This window comes from Chanodichthys erythropterus, chromosome 6 (genome assembly GCF_024489055.1).
Source record: "Chanodichthys erythropterus isolate Z2021 chromosome 6, ASM2448905v1, whole genome shotgun sequence".
Lineage (NCBI taxonomy): Eukaryota > Metazoa > Chordata > Actinopteri > Cypriniformes > Xenocyprididae > Chanodichthys > Chanodichthys erythropterus.
Genome location: NC_090226.1, coordinates 20,382,501 through 20,403,205, shown reverse-complemented (window position 1 = coordinate 20,403,205; position 20,705 = coordinate 20,382,501). Strand labels below are relative to the sequence as shown.

Below are 20,705 nucleotides of genomic sequence, written 5' to 3'. Positions count from 1 at the left end.
TGGAATAACATGAGAGTGAGTAATTAACGACAGATTTTTCATTTTTGGGTGAACTAACCCTTGGGTCAGACCACCCAAACTCCCCTGTAATTCAAACATCTGCCTCCTATGGCACTGTACCTGAGGAAGTTGATCCTGAATTTGGCGGGCCGCATTAAAACTGGCGGGTGTAGCGAGTTTGCTGTTGTTGCTGCTGCAGTACAACACGGCCTCATCAAAGGACAACTTTGGCTCTGTTACAAACCAGAACTCCTGGCCATCTATAAACACTGATGTGTTATGGTGCCCATCTGTTAGTGGTAAAACACAAAATCTGTCACTAATTTCCACACAAAAAAATGACATAATAAACAAAAAATGAGTCATTTGAAAAGAATCCTCTACCTGGGTTGTACCACTCTGGTGTTTTTGGTGTTTGACCTAAAGAATGATCCAGACACCATGAAATCACAATATGCTTTTTGTCAAAAACATGTAAATTTGTCTCATGCTGTTCCAAACCTGTATACTGTTATTTTTTTCTTAGAACAGAAAGGGATAAATTCTGAACATACTTGTCATACTTTGACAGTACATACAATCTCAATGAATGGGAATGAACTTTTCAAACTCATTTAATTGCAAATTAGATTACAAATGTTTTAATTGCAAATTAGATTACAAATGTTTTGTTTGTAAAGCAAATATAGAATCTATATAATCTATGTAAGATCTAAAAGTATTAGCAATTTAGAAACTTTGCCAGGAACTGGTTTTAAAAGTGGCTGGGTGTTGTTTACCTCGTGGAATCTGACACACCCATTCCAGTTTGGCGTCACAGTGAAAGGTGCTGGGATAAAAAGACCGTGGAAGAACATTATGAAAGAGAAGGTAGAGAAACGGTCTGTAGGTTCCTTTCAAAGTCTGATGAGATAACACAAAAACACAAACATAGCAATAATTATCACAAGCTGTCTGAATTCAAAATGGCCTTCAAATTAAATTTCTACAGTCTAACATCTACTGTCCATGTTTTTCAGGTTGATGCCTCTGATATGTTGTATTTGAATCTTGTTTGATGAAAGTCCATCGATCAGATTTATTTCCCTTCTCTCTCTGCTGCCAAACAGAAGGTGGAGGCCATATGTAGGTCATGCTGTGACTATTCTAGATTTCTGATCATTGATTGGCTGTTGTTTGCCAACGGTGATAGACAGTTTTGTGTCAATTACTGCCCCCTCCTCAACATTTACACATCCCAACGAAACTGAAACATCAACCTCACATATTCAGTGAGGTTGATGTAATATATAATTAACATATATAGTTAATTATATATTAACTATAATCCTGTAATCATGTCATCACATAATTAGTTATGCAATAATATCAGTAATTTTAATGAAAAAATAATACATTTCTACAGTAAAAGCCTGCTCATCACAAGTTATATAAGCACAAATTTGATAACATAATATCACTACTTTAACTTTTACATTAAAATATTGTGAACATTATGGTTTTTGTTGTGTGATACATTAGATTTCACTATATTTTATTTAAATAGTTATGTTTCTTATTATTTTTGTGCTCAGTTAAGCACATTATGGGGTTTAATGTAACATTGTTTGTAGGTTGTTTAGATAATGTTTATTGCATTATTAGTAACACATTACAATAAGGTCCCATTAGTTAATGTTAGTTTTTATTGTTAGTTCATGTTAACTAATGCAGTTAATTAATGTTAACAAACGGAACCTTATTCTAAAGTGTTACCGTGTTATTTTAGTGTTTTATAGCAAAATTAATCTACAAAAATGAATCTGTCTGACTTTACTGTTGTGTGCTTATTGTCAAAAAAAATTAAATCCATAATATTTTATTCATTAAAGGGTTAGTTCACCCAAAAATTAGATTTCTGTCATTTATTATTTACCCTCATGCCGTTCCACACCCGTATGACCTTCATTAATCTTCGGAAGGCAAATTAAGCTATTTTTGTTGAAATCCGATGGCTCCGTTGGGCCTGCATTGGGAGCAATGACAGTTCCTCTTTCAAGATTTATACAGGTACTAAAAACACATGTAAATCAGTTCATGCGAGTACAGTGGTTCAATATTTTTGTTGCGCCAAAAAAAACCCCCACAAAATAACGACTTATATAGTGATGGCTGATTTCAAAACACTGCTTCAGGAAGCTTCGAAGCATTATGAATCAGCGTATCGAATCATAATTCGGATCGTATGTCAAACCGTGAAACTGCTGAAATCACGTGACTTTGGCGCTATGCATTATGCTCCGATGCTTCCTGAAGCAGTGTTTTGAAATCGGCCATCACTATATAAATCGTTATTTAGTTGTTGTTTTTTGGCGCACCAAAAATATTCTCGTCATTTTATAATATTAATATTGAACCAATGTACTCACATGAACTGATTTAGATGTGTTTTTAGTACCTTTATGGATCTTGAGAGAGGAAATGTCATTGCTCCCTATGCAGGCCTCACTGAGCCATCGGATTTCAACTAAAATATCTTAATTTGTGTTCCGAGGCTCTATGTAATAATGACACCCAGTGTTCAAAATAGGTACTGCAGTCCAAATTCAAAATATTGTTTGGCCCGCCCCCTCGTTCAAAGACACGGGTTGCCAGCAACAATAGAGAGCGCAATCCACAATGAAAGCTGAGGAGACTTAAACACTGTAAGTTGATGAGTTGATTTATCTGTGTTTTAATATGCTGTTGTTCATAGAGATATTTAGATGGATGCAGAGGCTTTTTAGGTCAAGTAGAATCTGCAATTCTCTGACCCAGTTCGTTTGTTGGTTTCCATGGCTGCGGTACGCTATGTTTTCCGCCAACTGGCAACCTGTGATGTCGAAATACTATTGGATAAACTGGCAGCACATGGTTTCACACAGACCAAAACAAAAACAGAAATTCCGACACGGAACGCACATTTTCAAAGTAGTATATCTGGCTTTAGCATTGTTTTACTGAGAAACAAGTAGGTGAACTTAACATGTTTCCTAAATATCTGCAAACATATCAGGGTATTTTTATGCTTTATTAAAGTAAAAAACTTACATAGAGCCCCTTTAACGAAGGTCTTACGGGTGTGGAACGGCATGATTTTTGGCATGACTTTCATTTTTGGGTGAACTAACCCTTTAAGACATTGTAAAACAGAAAAATGTATAGCAACCAAACTATCTCCAATGGTCAAGTAAGCAAAGGTTTTAACTTGTAATTATGTGATTTATTAGTATGGAAATGAGGCCAGAATAGCACTGATTGTGTAGTTTTTTGAGCTAATATTGCATTATGATACAGTATTATGATATTATGAGAGGTCAGAAGTCATTGAATGCAAGAGTAATTTTTTAGGGGTCACGTTTACCACACCTTAAAGGCAACACAATCCCTGTTATAGGCATCATCTTCATTGAAGTCCTCAGGAAGGATCATCATGGAGACCTGTTACCAAGCAACAGAAACAAATTAACAAACACCTTCACACTCCACATTAGCTTTAGTAAACAAAGTAATAAAGAAGCAAATGATGGCTGTGATCACAACACAGTTATGTCTTTATTTTGTTCAGGAAACATCATATAACACTCACCGGACGCCCATCACTCCACTCCCAGTTGTTGTTGTTATTTGGATTTCGGCGATTTAGTCCCACCCAGAAAAAACGATTATCACTGTAAAGTGAAACAAACATCACAAATACAAATCAATAAATTTCACAGCATTTGGTTTTGTGTGTGGGTACGTGGGGGAATATGACAATGGGAGTCAACATAAAAACTGTGCGATCTGTACCTAATAGAGTCTCTCAGGATTAAATGTAACGCCTGCATATCTTTAGTCTCAGTCAGGCTGGGCAGATGACCACCCAGCGCCTCACAGAAACGCTCCGCCTCTTCCCACGAGCGCTTCCGGGTCAAACGCTCCTCATGAAACACCTGTAGACACAGAAAACACATTCAAAAAAATGTCAGAGCCAACTAGCAAATGTATTCGTTGTCTTGACTCAACTTCTAGTGTTTTAAATCAAGGGCATCTTCCCTGCATTCTGGGGGTTTTGGATTTGGGTACCCCTGTTTTAGATGAATATCACTTTAACACACCTTGTAGCAGTAGTTTAGGTCTTCTCTTGATACCCATCCTGGTGCGCAGGAAGCATTGGGGTTGGGCACAAATGGATCTGGGGTGGGATGGACCATCGATTTTATGGGTTTCTTACAGATATTACCAGCTTTGAAAAAAGTGCAGTTTTTAACAGCCCATTGGCCCAAAGGATTCCCTGTAGACATCACCACACAGCCACCGGGAAAAGCTGGAACACATATTCACATTCAAACTCAATGCAAAATCTTTTGAATAAGTTAAATTATGACATTTAAGAAGTTATGACACTGTTTTCCAATATCCCAATGAAAAATAACATGCACAGTTACTACAAATCCTGGCAAAACCATTGAAATCTGCACTTATCTGATGAAAAAAAAAAAAAAAAAAAAAAAAACATGTATTAGGATATTGAACCACCACAGCCAAATCCATAATTACCTGGTTCAAGCCATTTCCAATTGACGTAGGTGACCCGGTCTGCTGTCCCATCCTGACTGATCCACTGGTACTCCCTGGACCCTTTAGTGTCTTGTAGCCCCGTCCAGAAATATAACACTTCATTGCCGATATGCTCTTTCAGGAGACTGTTAATGAAGGCCTGTTCAAATCTGGAGAGAGGATTATACACCTTCATGTTACTAGATTTGTAAAAAATGAAAATGAGTTTTCTTGTTTAATTAATGGTTACTCTTATTATTGATCATACTTGGGGTTAGAGATTTGAACAAACCCCAAAGTGTTAATGTCACGTAACTCATTCTGCACTGAATCATGAATGATGCTTCATATCATGCATACTGCTTGAAAGATGACTCATATCTAGAGACCAGAATATTATTTCACTTAGGTAAGAAAGCAACTATCTAGCAACAAGAGCCTCTAGAACATCAAATACAAACACACTAGCTTATTTTAGGATATCACATAAAAAAATTAAAAAATAAATAAATAAAAACAGGATAGAAACACCAAGATGTGCATAAATTCTAAAAATGCTCATAAAAACGTATGTGCTCAATTGAGGCAGATAAACTTTTTTATCCGAAAAGAAGACCTGCACATAAACTAAGATGGAAACACATTTACCGAATAAATCGATAACAAAAAAACCTTTATGCGTAACAAAAAAAAAAAATCACGTGACTTTGCCTCAACAGGGGATGGGATTGATAACTGGACTAACCAACCTACCAATTTCATTGCACAGCATCTCAAATGTTGGTTTGATAATTCTGAAATGCCTGAATAAAAGTCTAATTAGAATTATTCAGTTCAATTCCCTCTCAGAAATGTCTTGCATGATTGTGTTCCCAAACACTGGGAATATGAACGCAAGATAACATGAGCGTTTATTGTGTTTCGTAGAAAAAAAGATGTAGAAAAATGTATATAAATGTAGTAAAAAGGGCTACAGTGGCTTTCCCAATTGCAGAAACTTCCATATTTATTACTTATGTTTTAAGCCAATTTCCCAAGAAGTGACGATTTTGTTCTCTTGAACACATGGGATTGAAGCGCTGCTTTACTCGCAAATGTTTTGTGTGATGTTCAAATTTTGCGCACAAAGTTAAATTTGCAACTTTTAATGGAAACACAGCTAGTGACAACCACCCAGAAGATCCTAGAAACTGCATAGGAACACATTGGCAACCACCCAGAACACCCTAGCAACTGCATCGCAACCCAGTGGCAAACACTTAGAACACCTTAGAAACTGCATAGGAAAATACTGGCACCCAGACAACCCTAGAAACTGCATAGCAACACACTGGCAACCACCCAAAACACCTTATTAACTGCATAACAACACACTGGCAACCATTCAGAAGACCCTAGCAACTGCATGGCAACCTAGTGCCATGCACTAGTTTGCCATACTGGCACCCAGAGAACCCTAGAAACTGCATAGCAACACACTTACAAACATCCAGAAGACCTTAGCAACTGCATGGGAACACATTGGCACACCTAGAAAGAAACTGCATAAAACACACTGACAACCACCCAGAACACCCTAGCAACTGCACAGCAACACATTGGTAACAACCCAGAAAACTCTACAAAATACATAACACACTGGCAATCACCCAGAACCTCTTAGCAACTGCAAAGGAACATACTGTCAACCACCCAGAACACCCTAGCAACTGTATGGGAATAGACCAGAACCAGAAAGCTCTAGAAACTGCATAACAACACATTGGCAACCACCCAGAACACCCCAATAACTGCATAGTAACCCAGTGGAAAACACTGAGAACACCATAGCAACTGCATAGCAACACACAGAAAAACACCCAGAAGACCTGGCAACCACCCAGAACACCCTAGCAACTGCAAGGGAACAGACTGGAACCCAGAAAGCTCTAAAACTGCATAACAACACATTGGCAAACACACAGAACACCCTAGCAACTGCATAGCAACACACTGACAAACACCAGAACACCCAAAACACCCTAGAAACTACATAATTAGCAAGACACTGGACTATAGTAACTAAATAGCAACACACTGTCATTTATATACAGCGCACAGCATAAATTAACAGTGAGGAGGCTTTCCGAGGAGTCATGAGTGAGGATACACAGGTGCATCCTTTGCGGAAGTCTTTCTCATCAAGAAACGTGACGCACGCATAAATTCTGTCACAATAATTGTCACAATAATTTAAATGTATGCTACTTTTACAGATTAAATAAACTTTACATCTCACATATTTCTAGGAGCATCATGTTTTATTAATATATATATATATTTTTTTTAAATAACCAAACTTTAATAACATGTGATCCCTCGAGCACAGTTGATGATGCTAAAGGGAGCGAGGATATATCATTTCACTTGATTAAATTCCTCCATCCGCGAGTCTTTTCCTTGCATCCTTCCCTCGCATCCTGAAGTGGTGGAGATAAGACACGAGGAAAGGAAGCAAGGAAAGGAAATGAGGATGCACAAATAAGAATTGAGAAGCACCTATAATGTTCCAGCAAGTCTGCTTAATCAATTACCAAAGAAGCATGTCAAAATTATTCAGGAAAATAAGATTTTCTTATCAAAGTGATAAAATGTTGTTTAGCAAAAATGAGTAAAAAAAGAAGAGTTACTAAATAAAACAAAATAAAAATTCTTGACAATTAAAAGTGTTATGAAGCCCACTGAATCACTCTCATGCGTAATACTGACAACAATGGAAGCACTTGGGAGAGAACTGTCAGGAGACTTATTTCTTAGCACAAAAGAGGACAGTGGTACAAGAGGATTACCAAATCATTGTTTCAAGTGTGAAAATATAGCAAAAGTAACACAGAAATTCAAAAACAATGGACTTGTGACAAGGCCCCTGAAATAATCTGGCCTTCATTTTAAGCTTTCATTTAGTGATGAGGGATATACCAAGCGAGTAGGAGAGCAGGAGAAATACCAAGCGTGTGTCTCAGAGCCAGCAAAAGCTATGAAAAGAGTGACTGTTAATCTTACAGAGTAAGATGCAGCCTGCAGAAATGACATGCATGGTTGTTGTTCTCACTGGAACTACCTACTGTAGCCAAAGCACAATAAAGTCAGCCATTTCCAAAGCCCATATTTACAAAATTTTGATTCTAGGAATCAATAATCTGGTCTCATTAGACCAAATCAATCATTTTGGATCTAACAGCATCCAAAATGTTATGGTGTTGCTAGAGGAGGAGTACAGTGAGAAGTGCCTGGTTCCCACAGTAAAGTTCAGATGTAGTAAAGCTCTTAGATAGGGATGTATGAGAGCTGAAGGTGTGAGGGAGTTGTGCTTTATCAATTCTGTCATGAATTCCCACACCAATGTGTAACTTAATACACAAACTTGAAACAGAAGATGTTACCCTTTCCTCAGTCTCTGCATTGTTGGGCATTTTTCAACATGACAGTGAGGATATGCATTCTCCCAAGGTGAAAAACCTTCTGTGGACATGTATTGCACTCAATCTTAACACTCTTAAGCGCCTGTGGGGGATTCTGTAGAGACGAGTTGAGCAAAACTCCCCATTAAAGATCAGGGCATTTGAGGAGCTCATCATCCAGGAGTTAAACTGAACAAGTTCATGACAAATTGTCACATCTGTCCTAAGCAGGGTCAAAGCAGAATATTCAAAATTATAGAGGGCATATTCAGTACTAGAATATTTATACATTTGTTGAATTAAATCTAGGGTGTACTCATTTCTGCAATCCTTAATTTACCTATTTTATGGCTATTAATGACATATATTTCTCAGTTTTTATTATGTATATGTTTAATACATTTTTGTTTTGCCATCTTTCCATGAATTGTATTAGTGATCATAAAGAAAATACATCTTTTGTATTTGTTCAGAGGGGGTTTACTCATTTATGCTGTGCACTGTATATTATATGTATATTATATACATTATATATATATATATTATATACACACTAAATTTTATGTTAGATCCCATTCATAGATTTGAAAGCACTACAAATAGCCATTACCTGTTATTAATAGTGATGTGGCAGCTGTTTTTATAGAACACAAGCTCACGGTCTACTTTATAGCAAGCATCGCCATGTCTCTTCCAGTTCTAGAGAGTAGAAAAAAAGATGTCTGCTTACACAGTAATATCTGAATCAGATTCACATGTGGAATCTAAATGGTTGGCAATAACAACGACATGAAGCACAAACATGACTGATGTATTTCCCCTGCAGTTACTATTGAATTGTTCAATAGTGACTCTCTCAGTCATGTGTCAGCCAGCAATGGTCACTCACCCCATCTGGAGGGCAGCCTTCCTCTGGGGCGCTCTCATTCACAGTCCCTTTTTGCTTACACATGTAAGCCCTCGGCTTTTCACAGTCAGACACAGACCATGTATGATGCTACAAACATGCATAGAAAAATCAGAGCCGTGCTAATATTTACAACAGCGCTCCTGTTCATTTGATACTGCTTAATTCAAATCTGGCATGATGAAACACACACACACACCTCTCCTGAATAGTACACGCAGTTGATGGTATTTGGTAGAAGTGGTGGAGGTTGAGCTCTGGCCCAGTATGTGAAAGACACTGGTACTTCATCAATCCATTCAAAGACAGAGGTGGTTCCATTACCCCAAAGACCGATCCATACCTCTGTCTTTAGATCTGTCACACACATATAAAGCTTATGATACAAATTGGACAGATATAACAAAACAAAAGCAGTTTTATAATCGTATGATTTTATAAATATTACAACTAATGATATACTGTGTGAATACATTACTTTAACAAATCTATTTAACATATTTATTACATAAAATAACATTTTTTTGTGTGTTTTATGTTCATTTTATGGGGAAGAGCCCTGCTGGTCAAAATCTTGAAACTTAACTAAGAACAATTATTTAAATATATTCAGTTTTTGCATTTTTCATGCATTTTGAGAAATATTAAATCTGTGATGAGTTTACAGATAAATTCAATTCAATTCAATTCACATTTATTTGTATAGCGCTTTTCACAATACATATCGTTTCAAAGCAGCTTTACAGAGAATGCATGTCAAAATTACAATATTAGAAGAATGCAGTTAGCAAATAATGTAATAATTTGTGCAATTAATTTACAAATACTGTTAGCATTTAATTTCAAAGGTAGAAGCAATGAGCTCCTGGAAAAATGAAATACATCAACAATAATTAGGATATACAGAAATGTGGGAATGTGCATGGTGCATCTTCTGAGGTCTTCGCAGGAGTCGGTGCTGTCTTTTCATAAATAAAGATTACTTTGGTACGGTTTCAATTTCATTTTATATGTTTACAGTATTCTACTATGTATACCTTCCACAGAAAATGCAGAATCCAATAATTGCAAACATTATTTAGTTTTCTTTTCTTATTTTGGCATAACTACATAAACAGTATGACTAATAGATTAAGATTAATTGCAGTTATTTTGATAGAATACTTTACACATGCCTTGTTTTCTCAGTTAACACGTTGTTGATAATTGTGTGTAGTGAGACATGTTTACCTGCGTGAAAGTTAGTGTGTAGCATTTCTATATCTTCTATACTGTGCAGGCTGGCAAGATGAGATCCATCCATCTTACACATGTCCTGAGCTTCACGATGGGACAATTTCGACTCTGTTGCACTGTGGAGTTTATAACAGAATCCTTTCCAACCAATCCAATCTCCATCTTTACACAATGTCGGCTTATACACCTCCCTGTCTGCTGAAACGAGAGGAAGGGAGACTGTGCAGAGAAAGACAGAAATAAAAGAAGAAAAATAATATGAGAGGACAGTATCTGACCTGTACTCTCATTGTCTTTGTTATTCTTCATGCAGATGAATGGAAGCCGATTTTCACACGTCTCTGCGCCAAAATGCAGCGGCTCCTTCAGAACCCCACAGTCCTCGTCCGACATAAGGGATCTTATTGGGATATCTAAAAAAAAAAAAAAAACATATGCCAAATAACAAACAGAAATCTAACACTTCATGCAAACAGTGCTGGGAGTAACGCATACAAATATATGTGTGTGTGTGTGTGTGTGTGTGTGTTTATTTTATGGAGAAGCAACAATAATTTAGAATTAAACCTAAATTTAACATCCAAAAACTTTTGTTTTCATTAAAAGTGTTAATGAAGTTTTATTTTTCTTGCACAATTTTGGGTCTATCATTTTATTGTTGATCTGGTAAGAACTGCTTATGAGTTTTAAAAATGAATTAACTAATCAGTAAAGTAACAATTAACATATAAATGCCATTACAATCTTGTGAAGGTTAAGATTACATTATTGGAGTAACTTGTCCAACAATGCATGCAAATTATTTTCATAAAACATGTTTATAGAAACAGTTCATTACATTGACACACACACAAATGGGGTGAGGAGAGACAAACCACCCACATCATCAGAGCTGTCATCACTGTCCTCAGAGACACAGACAGATTATGCCTGTGTTTACTGCATAAAGACGCCATTCAAGTCATTAGTTTGTTGTTCAGCAAAACAAATCTCATTGTATGCCCATACACACACTGGCACATTAACAGCAATAGAAATGTCATTGTCAGTGGTTGAACGGCAGACTTGTGCTAAGATAAGATGGAGAATACATCCTTCTTGATCTGCTAAACCTAAATCACAGTGAAACTCAATAACAGACATGCTGTAAATGCAATGTAGATGTACTGTTGGACCCAACACAAGATGGCACAGCAGGTTGTAAAAGAAAAAGCATGAATTCCTTGTTCTTTCAAATGAAAAATGTTTGATGTACTATGTCAGACATTTCACCTCTCCCAGAAGTTTGCCAGAACAACACTGGGTTAAGTAAATTATTAATTTTTGGTTGAAATTAAAACAAAAATAAAAGCAAATGATTTACAATAACATTCGTTATTATACAGTATGCTTGAAATCACCTGTTTCCCAAGGGGCAAAAGATAAAGCTGATCCACCTGACCACTGCCAACCTTGCATCCAGTCTAGATGGTTCAAGCCGATCCACAGCTTGCTAGGCAAGTCTTTCTGATTTTTAACTGCAGGGACAGAGATAGAGAATGAACAATAAATACAATAAGTGCAAATAAAAACTATGAGATCAGTGTTCTGCACCACCAAATGAAATTGCAAAAATTACTAAATTTAAATGTTTGTCAAGACAAATTTTATGTATGATTAGGATGGATGGATGGATGGATGGATGGATGGATGGATGGATGGATGGATGGATGGATGGATGGATGGATGGATGGATGGATGGATGGATGGATGGATGGATGGATGGATGGATGGATGGATGGATGGATGGATGGATGGATGGATGGATGGATGGATGGATGGATGGATGGATGGGAAGATAGATAATGTAGATGGTAGTCAGATAATGTGTAGATGGATGGATAGACACTGTAGATGGATGGATGCATTGATAGATACTGTAGATGGATGGATGGATGGATGGATGGATGGATGGATGGATGGATGGATACTGTAGATAGATGGATGGACGGACAGACAACTGCTAAGCAGTTGCTTTGATATTTTAGGTGAATGCAATGGTATTGCTAGGCAGTTACTAGGGTGTTCTGGGTGGTTGCTAGGGTGTTGCTATGCGTAAACTAGGGTATTATAGGTGGTTGTTACATTTTGTTGCTATGCAGTTGATATGGTTTTCTGGATGGTTTCTAGGCAGTTGCTAGGGTGTTCTGGGTGGTACCATATGCAGTAATGTACTGTATCACACAGTGGGTACGGAAAGTATTCAGACCCAATTAAATTTTTCACTCTTTGTTATATTGCAGCCATTTGCTAAAATCATTTAAGCTCATTTTTTTCCTCATTAATGTACACACAGCACCCCATATTGACAGAAAAACACAGAATTGTTGACATTTTTGCAGATTTATTAAAAAAGAAAAACTGAAATATTACATGGTCCTAAGTATTCAGACCCTTTGCTGTGACACTCATATATTTAACTCAGGTGCTGTCCATTTCTTCTGATCATCCTTGAGATGGTTCTACACCTTCATTTGAGTCCAGCTGTGTTTGATTATACTGATTGGACCTGATTAGGAAAGCCACACACCTGTCTATATAAGACCTCACAGCTCACAGTGCATGTCAGAGCAAATGAGAATCATGAGGTCAAAGGAGCTGCCTAAAGAGCTCAGAGACAGAATTGTGGCAAGGCACAGATCTGGCCATGGTACAAAAACAATTCTGCTGCACTTAAGGTTCCTAAGAGCACAGTGACCTCCATAATCCTTAAATGGAAGACATTTGGGATGACCAGAACCCTTCCTAGAGCTTGCCGTCTGGCTTTATGGCAGAGTGGCCCGACAGAAGCCTCTCCTCAGTGCAAGACACATGAAAGCCCGCATGGAGTTTGCCAAGATGGTGAGAAATAAGATTCTCTGGTCTGATGAGACCAAGATAGAACTTTTTGGCCTTAATTCTAAGCGGTATGTGTGGAGAAAACCAGGCACTGCTCATTACCTGTCCAATACAGTCCCAACAGTGAAGCATGGTGGTGGCAGCATCATGCTGTGGGGGTGTTTTTCAGCTGCAGGGACAGGACGACTGGTTGCAATCGAGGGAAAGATGAATGCGGCCAAGTACAGGGATATCCTGGACGAAAACCTTCTCCAGAGTGCTCAGGACCTCAGACTGGGCCGAAGGTTTACCTTCCAACAAGACAATGACCCTAAGCACACAGTTAAAATAACGAAGGAGTGGCTTCACAACAACTCTGTGACTGTTCTTGAATGGCCCAGCCAGAGCCCAGACTTAAACCAAATTGAGCATCTCTGGAGAGACCTAAAACTGGCTGTCCACCAACATTTACCATCCAACCTGACAGAACTGGAGAGGATCTGCAAGGAGGAATGGCAGAGGATCCCTATATCCAGGTGTGAAAAACATGTTGCATCTTTCCCAAAAAAAGACTCATGGCTGTATTAGATCAAAAGGGTGCTTCTACTAAATACTGAGCAAAGGGTCTGAATACTTAGGACCATGTGATATTTCAGTTTTTCTTTTGTAATAAATCTGCAAAAATGTCAACAATTCTGTGTTTTTCTGTCATTATGGGGTGCTGTGTGTACATTGAGGAAAAAAATGAACTTAAATGATTTTAGCAAATGGCTGCAATATAACAGAGTGAAAAATTTAAGGGGGTCTGAATACTTTCCGTACCCACTGTATATTATATATATATATATATATATAATGTGTTTGTGTGTAACAGAATACTATAGATGTAGATTGGAGGTTCAGACACAGAGATGACACAAAAGTGAAAATGAGATTTAATCTTACAGAACTCAAGCTCTTGAGGGCTAGACACGCTGAGCAGATCTCCATCTTGACTACGACAGGCGTCCCGCGCCTCGTGCCAGGTCACAACCGCTGTGGATACAACCTGATAGCAGCGACCTTTCACTGGGCCTTCCTCCCATAAAGTAGAACATCCCTCCACTAAATAAAATAAAACAGGTGGTGTTAATTCAAATTCTTTCACTATACAGACCTCTATTTGTCTGTCTCACTCACATATGTGATTTTCTCATTCTGTCTCTGACTTTAAAATGCTGGACAACTATTCATGTTTCTTCAGAAAGCATGAAAAGCCATATTAAAGGAATATGCAACACACAGTTGCAGTGGCTTTGCAAGAATAGAACAGTGTAAGCGAATGTATGTTCCCTGCTGAAAAGGGCAGCTTAAACCAGCATGACTTCCATTTAAAACCAAGCAGGTTAAGTAGGTCAGCATGGTGTTTGTGGGGAAACGGTTAACCAAGGTGGTTAATTTATGTTAATGTATTTGCTTGTTATTATCTCTACATCTTGTTTTTTCACACATTGCTATTAATAAATTAAAAAATTAAATAACTTTCAATTAAAAAGTCCATCCCTTTATTATACCAATGTTTTCATCAGTTGTGAAAAAAAACAGCATCTAGTAGACAAGTTTAATGTCTCAGTGTTTTGTAAAATGAGTCACATGTTTAAATGTACTTTGTCCTTTTCAGTTGCTATCTGGAAAAAACCCAGTAGCTGTGGTGGATGTAAACCATACCATATTTCAGACAAGTTCCCCACTTCTTCTCTAGATCATAGTTTGCTGTAGTAGAGCACCAATCCAGCGTTCTGTCGTCAGTGCCAGGCAGGCAGTTGTGGTGCCAGGTCCCATTGTAGAGAAAGGGGAACTCACAGGGTGCCCCGTTAGAATTCCCCCCACTTGTGTGCATTCCTGAGAAACAGAGGAACAGGAATTTAAACTGTTTGTGAGTTTATGTAGCTATACTTCACTCACCAAATGTCCCCAGAAGTCTTCTAAATCTGAAAAAAAAAAAAATCCCCTTGGCCACATCCTCAAAAGAATAAATGAAACATGGGGAAAATTTAGTTTCAGAGTGAAGATAACAGACTATGGCTGAGTAAATACAATGACAAGACCACAACTAGACAAAAATATAACAAAACTCTTGATAGACCTTTATGGATACATGTTTGTAATGGACGTAGGCCGATAAGAGCTGTGTGTGTAAACCTCACTCCCCTGATCTCAAGAGGCGCTATAGCGATTGACGCTAAAAGACTATGGTCTTAGCCTCCTTGTCAGAGCGCCCACCTCCCATGCGGATGGGCCCGGGTTCGAGTCTCACTTGGAGCAGGCGGTGCGAACTGGAGGGGCTACATTGGTGCTGTGACCCAGATGGGAGTGAGGTTTAGGGGGGTGAGTGTAACGGACGAAGGCCAGTTATTGCTGTGTGTGTAAACCTCACTCCCCTGATCTCAAGAGGCGGTCTAGCGACTGACGCTAGACTTTAACCTCCTTGTTAGAGCGCCCACCTCCCATGCGTACGGGGCCAGGTTTGCGTCCCGCTTGGAGCAAGAAGATGTGAATGAGAGCTCAGTTCAGTGTGTGCTGTCCAAGACATGGATTTCTGGCTTACACTTCAAATGTTTATGTAAAGAAATCTACCAACACAACGAGTGAGTAATGAATTGAGTTCCCTTTTGCGTCCTCTTGCTCTTGAATATTTAAATTGGCAAGGCTTAAACATTTGTAATGATGCAACACTGTACTATAAAAACATCCTGTAAATTTCAGAGCTCAAAACTTTCTCATTAGTCTAAAAACAGCTTATATTGAAGCCAGTCTGCTAAAACAACAAGTTCTGGAATGCGCCGTTTTATGACGTAATAGTGTGGCTAAGCACCGGATTCGCAGAAGAAGATCAACGGCTGCTTCAACATCACTACCTGTTTAGCCCTGCCCACCGATTTGGGCATAGTAGGTAAATAATGAAACAGGCAAATGCAGGTCTACGGAGAAACCAAACAGTAAGATGGCTCATAGCAGGTACTAGGGCTGGGCGATATATCGCATGTGATTGTAACGCGCATTTCGTCAGTAAAGCCGGTTCCCTGATTGACCGCTAAATCGCCATCACCTGCTTTCAAATGGAGCAGCATTTAATATACAGAGCCGTAGATCACTGATAAGCCACGCAATATCGCGTTCATTATCGAAGGCGATACATCTGCGATATGAACACGATATTGCGTGGCTTATCAGTGATCTACGGCTCTGTCTATTAAATGCTGCTCCATTTGAAAGCAGGTGATGGCGATTTAGCGGCAATCAGGGAACCGGCTTTACTGACGAAATGCGCGTGACAATCGCATGCGATATATCGCCCAGCCCTAGTACGCCTCTTCAAACAGAGCGTTCCGATCAGAGGGCTAAAATCAGGGTAGAAATTTTTCACAATATTACTGTTTTTACTGTATTTTTAATTAAATAAATTAAGCCTTGGTGAGCAGACAAATCTTCTTTTAAAAACATTAAAAATCTTACCGATCGGTAGCGGTAGTATGTATATATATATATATATATATATATATATATATATATATATATATATATATATATATATATATATATATATATATATATATATATATATATTTATTTATTTATTTATTTATTTATTTATTTATTTATTTATGTGATAGAAAATACAGTACAACAGTAATATTGTGAAATATTACAATTTACAAAAGTAATCTATTCCTGTAATCTAATATGCTGAGATATATATATATATATATATATACATACTACCGCTACCGATCGGTAAGATTTTTAATGTTTTTAAAAGAAGATTTGTCTGCTCACCAAGGCTTAATTTATTTATATATATATATATATATATATATATATATATATATATATATATATATATATATATATATATTATCAGTACAGTCCAAAAGTTTGGAACCACTAAGGTTTTTAATGTTTTTAAAAGAAGTTTCGTCTGCTCACCAAGTCTACATTTATTTAATTAAAAATACAGTAAAAACAGTAATATTGTGAAATATTATTACAATTTAAAATAACTGTTTTCTATTTGAATATATTACTCCAGTCTTCAGTGTCACATGATCCTTCAGAAATCATTCTAATATGCTGATCTGCTGCTCAAGAAACATTTAATGTGTACAATTGTACAAAATATTTGTGTACTATATTTTTTTTCAGGATATTTTGATGAATATAAAGTTCAAAAGAACAGTGTTTATCTGAAATCTAATCTTTTGTAACATTATAAATGTCTTTACTGCCACTTTTGATTGATTTAATGCATCCTTGCTGAATAAAAGTATTCATTTCTTTAATTTCTTTTCAATAAAATAAAAATAAAAATTCTTACTGACCCCAAACTTTTGAACGGTAGTGTATAATGCTACAGAAGCTTTGTATTTCAGATAAATGCTGTTCTTTTGAACTTTCTATTCATCAAGGAATCCTGAAAAAAAAGTACACAACTGTTTTCAACATTGAAAATAATCATAAATGTTTATTGAGCAGCAAATCAGCATATTAGTGACACTGAAGACTGGAGTGACGATACTGAAAATTCAGCTTTGCATCACAGGAATAAATTACTTTGTCATATATATTTAAATAGTACACAGTTATTTTAAATTGTACAAATATTTCACAATATTACTGTTTTTCCTGTATTTTAATTAAATAAATGTAGCCTTGGTGAGCAGACGAAACTTAGTGGTTCCAAACTTTTGGACTGTACTGTATATGTATATATATATACTGTATCCACCATTCAAAAATAAGTTTTTTTTTTTAAGAAATAAATACTTTTATTTAGCAAGGATGCATTAAATTGATCAAAAGTGAGAGTAAAAATGTTTATAATGTTACAAAAGATTTCAAATGCTGCAAATCCACAAAATTATTAAGCAGCTGCTTGTAACACCGATAATAATAAGACATTTTTCTTAAGCACTAAATGAGCATATTAGAATTGTTTCTGAAGTATCATGTGACACTGAAGACTAAGAGTTGAAAATTCAGCTTTGTTATCACAGGAATAGATTACTTTTGTAAATTGTAATATTTCACAATATTACTGTTGTACTGTATTTTCTATCACATAAATAAATAAATAAATATTGAAATGGTAGTGCATATTTTGGGAAAAAACAGGAACGTACAGAACTGACAACCACATTCTGCAGCTGTGAACGTAGCACATGATACCAAATTCTCAAGGTTTTTTTTGTTGTTGTTGTTCTCGTTTCAAAATGTTTACTGTCTGAGAATGTGCAGATTCACTGGGCACGGAGCAACAAACGTTAGTCAAATGAAAAACAGAAAGTAAATTCAGACGAATCGTTGTTTACTGCCAGATATGAAGCAATCGCAACTGTATAAGCAGGTGGAGTTTCCCATAAACTCATTACAGTTGCTAAAGTCACATGAAACAAGAGTGGTTAAACCAGTAGGCAAACATCCAGATCAAGGCTCTTCCTGCAGGGCAGAGCAACAGAAAACAGATGAAGTGGATGATCTGAACAACAGTTAAACCACAGCAGCCCCCCCATGCATTTGCTGCAAAACTGCACAACACACATAAAACCACAATGAAACAAACACATAAATATTTCTGCCGCATGTACTTGCTGTATCTGTCAATGTAGTGACAGGAAATCCACTTTGAATAAAATAAAATTATAAACATTTACAGTCTTACTCGTTGTGTCAGCCTCATTCCGTAAACAATGATGAACAATGGTTAATGTATCACCTTTTCTACAACCATTCAGCTACCCACTCAGAGCTTGACCCATTACAACCTATTTTAATCAAAAAATTAATGCTTAAGTTTATTTATTTGATCAAAAATACTTTTAAAACCGTGACATTGTGAGATATTATTACAATTTTAATAACTTTTTTATTTAAATATATTTTAAAATGTAAATTTATTTTTGTGATGGCAAAGCTGAATTTTCAGCATCATTACTCCAGTCTTCAGTGTCACATGATCCTTCTGGAATCATTCTAATACGCATGATTTGCTGCTCAATTTTTATCATCCTCTATTCATCAAAATCCTGAAAAATGCAAAACAACATTTTCAACGTTATTGATAATAATAAGAACTACTAATAATTGAGCACCAATAATAATTGATAAAACTTGAGCACCAAATCAGCATATTATCATATCAGAAAGATCACGTGACACTGACGAATGCTTAATGGCTGCTGAAAATTCAGCTTTGCTGCCACAGGAATAAATTTTAATTTTAAAGAATAAAATAATTTTAAATTGTAATTATATTTCACAATATTACTATTTTACCCTTTTTGATGAATTAATTGCAGCCTTGGTGAGCATAAGAGACTATTTTCAAAATCATTAAAGACTGTAGTGTAGGGATATGGGTAATTGACGAATAAGTGTAAAAAAAAAACAATAGATATAATTAATTTTAAAGTTTTAAGTGTTAACAGTGAGATTATGTGGTTTTTATAATCAATTAACACTGCTTTTGTCATTTTTTACAAGATGGACAAAATCTGTCACCAAAAAAGTCATTCGGTTGAACAAAAATTTCGGTTTTACCGAATGACACTTTTGGTTGTACCGAATGACGATATTTTCAAACAATGCTAACAGGCTGATATCTACAATCAAACACTTTATATTTAGTACAAGTTTTTAAAATATTAAAACATTTTCCATGTTTTTATAGCGGTTGTACCGAATGACCTGATGTTTCAGGACATGCGTATGAGAAAGTGAAAACATTAATGTTTCAAATAGTTAAGAGAGAGTTAGTTACTTTGCTTCATGACCGTGTGGTCCTTTACATGTGTCTGAATGTTGTCACATCCTGTCACATGATATTGAACACATGACTCGATCCAAAATGGTCCTTTTATATCGGTTACTCCGAATGACATTAATGAAATTCCTTTTTCCGGACATTCTTTCTCATTACAAAGCAACGACTTCTATACATAATTTTAATACCATTTTGCACTATGTTGATATATGATGTTATAAAATCTTGCCAGAAAATATACATTTATTACATTTTAAGTTATTTTAATCACAAATGAAATGGCTGTACTGGCCTTTGGACGGTTAAACAGAATGACATTTTAACACTTCAAAATCTTAAAAAAAAAATGTATATGCCACAAAATTTAATTTAAACCTTTTGGATTCAATAAAAGTGATCCAGTTGTACTACCCTACATACTTTGGATGTCATATCTTTGTTTTTTATTATTATTAAGGACGTTGGACAAAAAATGACCCGTCACATCATTGACCCACATACAAAAGTGTTAGTGTCATACTTTGATACGGCCGCTGACAGATGTTATCCAAGCTCCCTCCTCTTTTCCAAGTGTCCTGTCCATCCCTCTTGGCGGTTACAGAGTCGTTAGGCCCGGCGCTGAGTTTCATTTGGTATTCTGTGTAGATGACGTCCTCATAGCACTTCCACCGCAGAATCTCCGTGGAGTCGCAGCTGAACAGGGTCACGGTTTTGGAGCTCACCTCCAGACCCAAACACTTAGACGATTCCACGTGGAACAGCCTGTGGGCCGAACCCCACTTCCACGACACGGCCGGGACTAACGAACAATTTCCCAACTTCAAAGCTTCATTTTGAACCAGGAGGCATTTCCCATTGCCATTGTGCTGGATAGTAAACGTGTCATCTCCTGCGTAAATAAAACAGT

At 36.7% G+C, this 20,705-nt stretch overlaps 1 protein-coding gene across 3 annotated transcripts in view; it reads right to left on the bottom strand.

The window, feature by feature from the left end:
* The window catches only part of ly75 (lymphocyte antigen 75), a 43,365-nt gene that overhangs the window by 19,377 nt on the left and 3,283 nt on the right, over positions 1-20,705 (bottom strand). For 2 of the 3 annotated variants that reach the window (XM_067388381.1, XM_067388383.1), the window contains exons 2-18: positions 20,319-20,687; positions 14,707-14,880; positions 13,945-14,103; positions 11,544-11,660; positions 10,422-10,556; positions 10,138-10,341; positions 9,107-9,264; positions 8,890-8,997; positions 8,611-8,699; positions 4,561-4,730; positions 4,119-4,327; positions 3,811-3,953; positions 3,608-3,689; positions 3,388-3,459; positions 780-903; positions 385-420; positions 121-290 (exon numbers count right to left, since the gene is read on the bottom strand). In XM_067388381.1, the coding sequence (XP_067244482.1) occupies positions 121-290; positions 385-420; positions 780-903; positions 3,388-3,459; positions 3,608-3,689; positions 3,811-3,953; positions 4,119-4,327; positions 4,561-4,730; positions 8,611-8,699; positions 8,890-8,997; positions 9,107-9,264; positions 10,138-10,341; positions 10,422-10,556; positions 11,544-11,660; positions 13,945-14,103; positions 14,707-14,880; positions 20,319-20,687 (2,519 nt within the window). The remainder of the gene's footprint in view (positions 1-120; positions 291-384; positions 421-779; positions 904-3,387; positions 3,460-3,607; positions 3,690-3,810; positions 3,954-4,118; positions 4,328-4,560; positions 4,731-8,610; positions 8,700-8,889; positions 8,998-9,106; positions 9,265-10,137; positions 10,342-10,421; positions 10,557-11,543; positions 11,661-13,944; positions 14,104-14,706; positions 14,881-20,318; positions 20,688-20,705) is intronic. The other variant, XM_067388382.1, reaches the window with a different exon arrangement.